Source organism: Danio rerio, chromosome 18 (assembly GCF_049306965.1).
Source record: "Danio rerio strain Tuebingen ecotype United States chromosome 18, GRCz12tu, whole genome shotgun sequence".
Classification (NCBI taxonomy): domain Eukaryota; kingdom Metazoa; phylum Chordata; class Actinopteri; order Cypriniformes; family Danionidae; genus Danio; species Danio rerio.
In genome coordinates, this window is record NC_133193.1 from 29,435,879 (window position 1) to 29,447,072 (window position 11,194).

At 36.9% G+C, this 11,194-nt stretch overlaps 1 protein-coding gene across 3 annotated transcripts in view; it reads left to right on the plus strand.

Annotated features, from left to right (window-relative positions):
* The window catches only part of hipk3b (homeodomain interacting protein kinase 3b), a 95,018-nt gene extending 87,908 nt beyond the window's left edge, over positions 1–7,110 (plus strand). Inside the window, exon 16 of one of the 3 annotated variants that reach the window (XR_012393772.1) lies at positions 810–1,613. Coding sequence is in view for 2 of the 3 variants with exons in the window: in XM_005159174.6 (XP_005159231.1) it covers positions 810–1,286 (477 nt within the window). In the remaining variant the exon portion in view is untranslated. Of the gene's footprint in view, positions 1–809 lie in introns of all 3 variants that reach the window. The other 2 variants (XM_005159174.6, NM_001080159.2) reach the window with 2 other exon arrangements.
* The last annotated feature ends 4,084 nt before the right edge of the window (positions 7,111–11,194 follow it).

Consider the following 11,194-nt stretch of genomic DNA (forward strand, 5'->3'; position numbering starts at 1 on the left):
AATGTTTGATATTGCATGTACGTATGTGCATTTAAACATCTGAAACCTAAAATGAATGTTATTTGTTTGAAAACACTGATAAATTATGATTTACGTCAAGTGCCGTGCACATCATTATCTAGATAAGCACAGGGCATTGCAGGAAAACAGATTCGAATTTAGCAGCTAATCATGTGACACACTGAACATTCTAATCACACCAGAGGAAGCATATGCAATAAGAAACAGCCAAGACTGATCACACCAGTGTTAAAGACAAAATAGAATAATAATATACCGTATATAGACAGGGTTTTTTTGTTTTTGCTACTTTATTCTCCCTTGAGATTCACTTATAACTAAAGCTATAATCACTTGTTCCTGATGTTAGGGTCCTCCTTAAGGCTCTACAGTCATGTAGACTTGCTACTTAAATTGAAGATGTCATTTGAAGAAATTTTTTTGTAATACTGCATTCTAATCCTCCTGTTGTCAGGTATAGCTAAAACAGATTAGGTTTATCAGTGATTCAGCCTTTTTTAATCTTTACTATAACATGTAGACATTTTTAAGCGTCCATATATATCATTAGCCATATTACATAACAGTTCAATAAAAAATTGATTTCTCAACCCATGATCCTTTTAAAACAAATTATAGTGTACTATTTATTGGTTTTTGTCTATTAAAAAAAAAAGAAAAAAGAAAGAAAAGAAATCTTGTTTGATATAAACTTCTATATTGGTCTTATTTGTGTTGACTTTTCAGTTTTATAGATGTGAATTGATTGTAAAGTAGACTAAACTGACCCAAACTGGTTTGTACTTTAGGTCCAGCATTATGGCTCATCCCACCAGGAGTGGAATGGGAACTACAGTCACCGGCGACCCCAGGCGTTCATCCCACCCACCGTACACAGCCACACTTTCACTCTGCCTCATGGTAGTCCCACTCACACAACTCACCCCCCTCAATCGCACCTGGGCGTCCACCCTCACACCCAGCCAGCTTTACTGTCCTACCCCCCGTCAGGCCCCCTGGTGACAAATGCCCCCATGGCCCACCTCTTGGCATCACCTGGGGCTACACGAAATCATGTTTTTCAGCCAGCGTATGGCCTCTCTCATCCTGCGGGTCACCTTTTGCACCAGGTCACTGTGGGGATCAATCGTCTCCTACCCTCACCCACCATCCACCCTCAAGGTCAATTCAAACCCTTGTTCCCCCCTCACTCCTTCATTGCATCACCCGCATATGCAGGCTTTCCCCTAAGCCCCACCAAACTAAACCAATACCCATATGTCTGAGACTCGCTTCACAAGCCTCTGGAGGGCCGTCAACATGGACGAAATGCCGTGCTCTCTGCAGAAACCACCAACCACCTGGTTTTCAGACCATGGCTAAGAAAGAAAAGCGGTTTCTCTGGATTATGTAGACTTGAGTGCAATTAATATGAGCTTTAAAAAGGAAATGTTGGGAAAGTTTTTTGCAAGTAGACAAAGAAAGTGCACGGTTGAGAATCAAGCGAATTGGATAAAAAAAAAAAAACTGTTTTGCACATTTGATACATCACCTTATCGGATTTTCAGATCTCTAGATTTGAGCACTGCTCAAACGTCAACAATGGATGGTGTCCAAAATCATGTGATGGTCAACTTATTTTTATACATTGCCTTTATCTTGTATACAACACATATTTGTTTGTAAAGACAGCCCAGTATGGTGTTCACAACCGATGAAATGTGTCTGTGTTTTCATGCGTTCCAAGTATTTGTACTTACTTCGTCTTTGGTGTTGTTTGGAATGGAGTCTCCTATTGGAGTTGTTTGTCACATGCTGCATGTGTTGCATGATGTTGATCAGAGAGAAACCTATAGGGGCTCTTTACGTGTCGACAGGCTCGCTGCATTGTTGTCCCCAGCCATAGTGCCTTATATATCGGCAGTTGTTCGTGTTCTACTACACTATCTTTCTCTGTGTGTATATATAATGTGTTTGTGTACGTACGTGTCCTGGACTGCAGCACTTGCAATTCAAATCAGTCCGTGCGTTTTAGTTTTAGTTGATTTTTTTTTTTTTGCGTGTGCGTGCGTGTGTATATGTATTACGTATATACACACTGGTGTATTATTTCATGCATAGATAGGCATCAATGTACTGCATTGCACAAACCGCAGTGCTTATTTTTGGATCCAATGTATATCTGAGATGTAGTGAGTTTCTTTACGTTATTTCTTGGAAGATGACGGCATGCTTTTGCTGCTGCAAATGCTTGCTGTTGGTTTTGTTATTTTTATTCTTTATTTTTCGTTGATGTTATCTCGTATCTGGATATGTAGAAATTAGTTTGAATTTCTATTCAGAAAAATCTACAAAACTAACAGTATTTGTACTGTTTAGTAAAACTGCAATACAATCTATATAGTTAGAAGTTTGTTATTTCCTTTTGTGTATTTAGTTCTTTGGGTTTGTGTGTGTGTGTGTGTTTGTTGTTTTGTGTGGTGGGCATGGCTTCGACTAGATGAAGACACAAATGCAAATATCGGTCTTTGATTCAGGGTCATGGATTCATCTTAGCCTGAGCAGACCATGCAGTATTTGATGTATAGACACATGAGTATATATAATAGAGCTAGTTTATTTAGTGCTGAAGCTTGACACGGTGTGTTTAAGGTGTGCAATCCTCATTTATGCATGTGTGAATCGAGTTCTTTCTTAATTATACCATTATATCATATGTTGAAAGCTTGTTGGTGTCAATTGCATTTTATACATTCCGTCAGGGAGAAATTAAAATATAGTGTGTGTCTCATATAGAGTGCTTATTTAGTTTTTTCTGTTTGTTCTGCTTGGTTTCTGTGTTTTTGCCTCTTAATGAAGTTGCTTGTGTACCACCAAAGACTGTAATTCTAAAGGCTCTGTTCCAAACCTAGTGATCTATCTAAGCATATGATATTTCAGTTTATCATCGTTATACTCTTAATAAAAATGCTGAGAAATGGGAAAAATCCCATTTTAGCCTTGATAATCTACAATGATCAGTCATGGATATAGCATTAGAAGTGCTGTAAACTAGAAGTTATCGGTCACAGAAATTTGTTGGTGATCATTTTTGGCTACACAATCTAACGGTCAAATTAAGTTGTTACAACTCTTTGTATCTCGTAACATGTTAGGCATCAGCAGTTTGATTCAACCATGCTTTATTGGTTGTTCATGCTGTAACCCCTTCAGTTCTGTCATTACTGTGTGTTACAACAAAAAGTCCTTGTCAACATGGGTTTAGACTGGAAACTACAGTTTCCTCCTATAGCCCAAAGATATGCAGGCTAGGTAAAGGAGTCCAAATTGTTTTCTTCTGCTAGGTTGTGTCCAACTCAGGGCAGTCTTTATAGTTTGGTGCTGGTTCTTTCTGAAAAAAAAAAAAAAAAAAAAAAAAAAAAAAAAAAAAACGTCAGATGCCACAGCATTGGAACTCAGTAAATATGCTTTGACTCCATTCTCTTCACTGGTAGTAATTGTGTATTTTCATAGGCCAGAATATATTACATACTTCCGAGGCATCCATTGTCTGGCTTGGATTCTGCTCTGGCACTGATCTTATTAATTTCACCCCTCTGCAGCATTCTGTGGGCTACAGCAGAACTGGTTTGATAAAGCTTTCGTACAGACAAAGCTGTGCTGTGTTGCAGTATTGGCTAGATTTCAAGAATATCTTTAATCTGACTTGTAAGTCCACTAGATAGCTTTCTCAAGGTCACCCACTGAAGCTAAGCAGAGTTGTATCTGGTCAGAACCTGGATGGGAGACCATGTGGTTGCTAAAAACTTGGTTCCTACTGGAAAAGACACTACTATTACCAGCAGGGGACGCTAACCCTGTGGTCTGTTTGGGTTTGACAGTGTAGTCTTTTAATGTCAGTGAGCAAAAGTCTTTGGATGAAAATTGGTGATTAAAATCCCAGGATGTCTTTTGAAAAAAAGGACCGGGCATCATGGCCAAACTTACCTACTGGCCTCTGTCCATCATGGCCTCCTAACTATCCCCATTACATCTAATTGGTTTTATCACTCTGTCTGCTCTCCACCAATAAGTTGGTTTGTGGTGGGGCACAGAATGACTGCTGTTGTGTCATCCTGGTGGATACTGCACACTGGTGGTGGTTGAGGAGATTACCCTGCAATCTCTGAAGCACATTGGGTGGTTTTTGCATTTAGATTTTTCTTTTAACTATTCAGGCCACAATTCTTGGGAACTTTTGAAATCTGACTACAAGTAAAGTCTCTTACAGCAAAATGATTGGCAAAGTCAACTGTTACTTTCCCACATGATCCACTTGATGGATCAGAAATAATTTCAAATGTGTCTGCCTTACAACAGGGTTGTCCAAACTTGTTCCTGAAAGTCCATTGTGCTACAGAGTTTAACTTGGCTCCAATTTTTAGGGTGTACTCGCACTAGGTACAGTTGCTTTGACCCTTGCCGAAGCGCAGTTGTCCACCTCCCCTCTTCCCCGACAGCCTGCACTCACACACTGCATTTTGCCTTCCAAATCTGAGCACGCTTACCCCATCTATAATGCGATTGTTCAGTTAAAGAAGAAGAGAAGAGCTCTTGTTCAGCACAGTGGACATTGCTTCAGTTATATTGTTTTAGTCATTTGTGATGCAGTGACATGCAGTCAAATATTTTGCTTAACAGGTCCACAACTTTTGACACTCATAAAAGTCCTAAAAACAAACTGGAAAACGCACCTGGGCACGGTTCGAATACCATAGTGTGAGTGCACCCTAATTGAACATACCTCAATCTACTAATTAATGTCTTTTGGCTTAGTAGGAACTTGTAGGCAAGTGTGCTGGAGATAGTTGGAGCAGGATTAGAGGGCCAGTGGTCTACAGTGATGTCACCTTTGAACTTCTTGAAGAATATGTCATTTTAATGGAAATACATAGATAAGATAGCTTTTCCATTTCATGACAGGAGTATTCTGTCTCAAAGTCTAGAGTAAATTTGATGTGTAGAGCAGTTTTCGGTTTGAGCAGTGTGATGTTTCCAAGAGGAAGAAGTTCTTTACAACCTATTCCTCCTCTAAATTCATCTTATTCTTGTTTGAGTTTCAGGTCAGTTGTTTTGTCAATTCTTTGTAGAACAACTGTACAGACATCTTTTGATAGAACTGAGATCTATCCAACTGAGATTCAGTTGTCAGAGCTCCCTTGTCCAGAGATCTCCCTTCTCTGGGAGTTTCACAATGATGCCTATGTTCCAGTCTTCTGGGTGGGTCTCTTGTTCCCAGACATTAAAGTGTCAAGGTCAGACAGCAGGCATGGAATCAGTTTCCCATTTTTCATGGTTTTGATGGAAAGCCTAAGTTCTGCCTCAATAATGAGTGCATTGGGGGGAAATTAAGATGTCTGACACATTTTAAATGCACTCATGCAAAAGAGTTTCAATTTAAAATTGTTAAAGTACCCAGTATTCCTGTGATTTTATTTTTGTTCTTACAAGAGTAAGAGCTGTTAGCTTAGCAACATGCTAGTATCAAATTCATTTGAAATAAGTTTCACAAAGACTTTTGTGAATTAATGCTTATGTGATGCATTTTATATTGTCTGCATATGTAGGCAGTAGATGGCAAGGCAGCTCACTAGAATTTGGAACGGAGCCATTTTTCTGAGCAAGGTAGCTACTCTCTCTGCATAGACCTCACGTATACTGTAGTAATTCTAGTTAAAGGGTAAATTTCAAAAACTGTATTTAAAAAATGGCTGAGGTTACGTTTAGCTTTTTGAACAAGTAATAAGTCGTATCATCTATCTTGAATGTATCATAGACAAGCTGCTATATATTGATTGCCACTTCGGATAGCTGTGAAATTAGATTAGACTAGTTCATATCTGCATATGTTTATTTGTATGGGTCTCTCTGATTGCCTAAACTAGAAGTGGATTTTGATTTTTGAGTAAATTTTTTGCTTCAATGTTTGGAGTGTCATTGTAACTACTGTATTGCTGATATTGGACATTTAGAATTTTATTCTTTTTCAAATCAGTATTGTATCTTCATTAACGTTCTGGCTCATCACTGCATATTAATGGATGTATTTGTGTAACTTAATTTAGTTTTTTTTCTATGTTTAATTGTTTATCTACGTTTATGACTTATAATAGCTTGCAGGATTGATTTAACTTCATTCGATTTACAAGTTGATTGCAGAAATACAAGCATTAGTATTTTTGTCAAATATCATTTTTTTCGGTTAATATAAACAACAAAGCCCGATCTCATTATGAAATGTAACTATTTTATGCATTGTCAGAAAAAATGGCTAATTTGTGCAAATTTGTATGATTTCATTGATATATATTCTAGATACTGCATGTGTCAATACCGCTGCCACATTTGTACAGTTCTCCCAAGATAAAAGTTATTCAACCGCACTAGTCGAGACTAAAGCAGATTTGAAGAAGCTAGACTTTTGCGCTGCCTACAGGTGTAGTAACAAGCAAACAAAGAAAACAAAGCATAAAGGCAAAAACTTTCATAGGAAAGATTTTATTTTTTACATTTTTGTATGTTACGAACTTTTGTGCTAAACAAGTAGCGTTATTGATGATAATGCAGTCACTTACTATACTGACCATAAGGCAAAGTAGCACCAACTTGCGCTAAATTTTAGACTTATGCTATTCATTCATTTATTTTCTTTTCGGCGTAGTCCCTTTAATAATCTTGGGGGCACCACAGCAGAATTAACTGCCAACCTATTCAGCACATGTTTTACGCAGCGGATGCCCTTCTAGCTGCAACCCATCACTGGGAAACATCCATACACTCTCATTCACACACATTCACTACGGACAATTTTAGCTTAGCTTACCCAATTTACCTGTGCCGCATGTCTTTGGACTTGTAGGGGAAACTGGAGCACCCAGAGTCAACCTGTGCGAACATGGGAAGAACATGCAAACTCCACAGAAATCCCAACTGACCCAGCTGTGGCTCGAACCAGCAACCTTCTTGCTGTGAGGTGACAGCACTACCTACTGCGCCACTGCATTGCCCCAGGCTTATGATAGTTTTGTCTAATAAATCAGCAAACAATGTAAATAAAATATGGCAAGACGTTGCGGTGCCAGAAACTTGTATTATTGTTGGCTAAATGAAGTAACGGCTAGTTTTTGAAGTAACTTAAAATGGTGCCAGATAACATAACTGTGCCTGCGCCTGAATGTGCATACTTTCCACCCTAAATTATTGAATATTACAAATGATGTATATTATGGAGACCAGAAAGGTGGATATGCACATTGAGATGCAGGGATATCGATGGTCGAGTAGTTCATAACAAAGATTCATTTACAAACGAATCACTCCCTCTGTTATAATTAGAAATGAAAGCAAGTGTCAAATTAAATTTAACAGGGAAGGTGGATAATATATTTCCATGCACACAAACATACGCCTGTGCGGTCACATATCCATTGATATAGAAAAGTGATGTAAAATTATAATTTTCGCTATTCAAAAAAAAATTAGAAATAATAAAAAAAAAAAAAAAATATATATATATATATATATATATATATATATATATATATATATATATATATATATATATATATATATAGCTTCTGAGGGCAGTCCTCCACTGCACGTTGGTGCCACATTAATTTCAAAGGAGAACTACCCTGTACTAAAATGGCGGCTCTATTGATGCATTTCATCCAGTAGACGATAATAGTGTCGGTGACATCTAATGTAAATATCTGGGATATGATTTAATTTTTTTTTTTAATTTACAATTGTTAAAAAATGCCCTGCCCCCAGCCCCCACCCCTAACCCTCTATGGAAAATCATGATATCGCACAAATAAGTTTGAATTAGTCACTAAATCAAAACATTATGAATTACCATTGGATTATGTTGATCAACCCCATAACCTCATGCCACTGAGCACTTATTAAAATGCTATTGTGCAGTAAACACATGGCCATGTTTTGATATGAGAGTACAGCGTTGTGATTTAAATGAATTTAGTGTGATTTTATTAATGTTTACCATTTGAAAATTAAGAACATGTTTTTAACAAATGATCACTGATGTCAGCTGATATGTTTGGTGTTTGGTCATGTATTATTATTATTATTTGTTTTTTGAACAGTGCAAGCAACACTGTGTGTGCCTTGAGTGAAATATTGGTAACGACACATTCACTTTGCAAAGTATTCAGCTCACCCACTGACCAGACCAAATATGAGAAAGAACAAACAGTATAACTCTCCATTCCAGGGATCAAAAACGTGTAGAAGAGTCAAATCGTAGATTATGTTTATAGATCTAGTTACTCATAACTAGCTGATTTTAACAATTAAAAGCCTTTATGTAATTGCAATTCTCAAGAATGTAAAATGTTTTGATCCCTGTGAAATGGCATTCACCAGCATTTAGCCTGTCAGTATAAAAGACTGTACTCAACACTTTCAATATTTACTGTATGTTCATGTTCAAACAAATTTAAATGGATATGATTTCTGTTTAACTCCTTTTCTATTAACAGCGTTCAATAAACATAAATGCCACCGTATTAATGACATTAATGCTTTTATTTGATTTTTGGAGAAATGATCTATCTCAGTATGATGATGAATTAGTTTTATCTGAATTATATACCATGCAATCTGAAATTGGCTGCTTTTTGAATTGTGTATACACAGGTTTCTATCATACTTTATCATCTGACGAAAGTTACTTCACACTGCAAGTTATGGATTTCATGTATCAATTACTCGTTTGATTAATCAAGAGTTGATCGAATTCAATTGTTCTTCACTGTTTTGATATTCGTAGACTTGTGGCTTTTCGTTTAGCGTTTCGTTTCCTTTGCTTATTTGATATGATGCTACACTAGTTTGTCACGTAGCACTTGCACTGTGCAATATTTAACAGTATGAGGACTGGGGAAATGTAACCCTTTGGATATCATGTCTTTACAGAGTGTAATTGATGTTTCCTCTCTAGTTCTCAGTGAATAAAGATGTGACCAAGCCTTCTCTACTTTGTCACATTAAACAGAATTTCCAGGTGACTTTTGGTGAGTGAATAAGAATCCATGGTGTTTTGTTGTCAAGATTCACTTTGAATACAAAAGAAAATAAAGGAAAAATAGAAAAACTACAATCTTGTTGCGAACCTTTCTAAGTTTGCTTTTAGGAAACATAAACAAAGTTCTCTCAAACTTTAATATTGACTTACTAGATGTATGTAATGATAATTAAAAATATAGATTTCACATATTAATAGATTGAAGCATTATACGTGATTGTAATGTGTTTTTGTATGTTTCATTGTCGGTAACCACAAGATAAGGTTTTTTTTTTTTTTTGAGAGAGAGTCATGGAATCATTCATTCAGACCATTTCGGGTTTTTTTTTCTATTTTTCTGTTAGGTTGCAGCTTGGGTAACAATTTAATATTCATTATTAAAGCAAAAATAAACGGACATTTGCCCCTTTTACACAGTGATATCGGATAATATTTGGAAAATGTCTGGAACGACTTTACCAGTAAATTTAAATATGTTGTCTTAATATTACAAGGTTGTATCTGACATTTTTGTCAAAATTTAGTTATTGACATATTCTTATGAAATGACAACTTATTTACATTATGGAATGTTATTTTATAAGTGGTTTACATTTTAAGACTTTTTGTTTAAAAAAACAAATGTTACACACATACTGTTTGCTATGGAATGCAAAAACTTTAAAGCTCAAAATTATTCAGAACGCAGAGAGAACCTTAGAATTCCAAGGTGACTTTGTGCTGTTCACACGGACAAGGACGTTACGGAATTTTTACAGAAAAGACCATTTACACATCTATACCAGAATACCAGTGAATTCTGACATCATTAACCATAAATGGTGGTTCATTGAATGAAATGTGATGTCCATGTCAAAAAAATAAATAAATAAATGAGCTCTAAGTGTACGCTCACATCGAAAATGGCGAGAGCATCAAAGTAGCCGGAAGTCATTCATTTTCAATGAGAGCCGGCGGAGAGGAGCAGCACGGCGCGTCTTTGCTGGTTTGGGCGTCGAGGAGAGTTGAATTTAATTCAACTTTATGGTAATGAGCTATGACACGGTTCAGCAGCAAGCAATCAGAATAAAGAAGTTCACCGCTTGAGAGGAGTCCAGAGAACACAGACCTGTGAACTTTGGTTCCGACCACAGTTGATCCCAAGGGTTTGCTGGTTTGGTTTCCCAATTATTTACAATGTTTTCTTACAGAAACATGCTTTAAATAAGTTACTGGCGAGTTACTGATGTGCAATTATGTTATATATTTATCTTTAAAAAAAAGCGGGAATCTGATGTGACAATACAAAACAGTATTGCTGCTTCAGGATATTTCAGACATATGGACACATTGGATAACTAAGTGAAGCAAAGCCACACCACATGCAACTTGATCTTCCATTGTTAAATGAAATTGATAAAAAGTGTGCAACATTTTCACGCTAGAAAGCATGTATTATGCAGGAATGTAACTGATATACTGCAACGCCCCTTTTAAATACAAGATCAGTGTATTGAATTTTGACGCTCTCGCTGCAGTAACTGAAGGCAGACAGCGTTGACGCCAGGGTGGACAGAGAGCTTTAATGCTCTCGGTGTGCATGCACAGTAACACAGATGAACGTAGAGTGTGCAGGTATACTCGCAGTGGTTTATCAAAAGCATTTTATTAATAATATTTTCAACATTTGGCACTAGAGAGGAATATAGCGTTACGTTATCCGACCAACAGGTTGCAGCTAAATGTGTCTGGAGAAGGATTTAAAGGCATTTATTTTCATAAACAGCACAAATGTGAATGTGTCTGGCTGGAGTAGATGTCTCACATCAGCATGTTATAAGCATGAATGCACTCTTTCTTGCAATTTTCCTTCTGCATTCACACAGAGCAGCATTCCAGCAAAATATCAGTAATGTTACAACTTTTTTTACCGAAGAATTGCCGGAATGAATTTACCGGTGTTTTCAAAAAGGGTCCGTTCACATGATGCTTTTTTGGAACATTGCAAGTAATTTTCTGGAAGTGTGCTTTATTTGTAAACTTAATTTTGAGAGGTTATAACTTGCTTATGATTGAACTAAGCTGGTACCGCATCAGCTCCATACTGTATATTGCACCAATCAGATG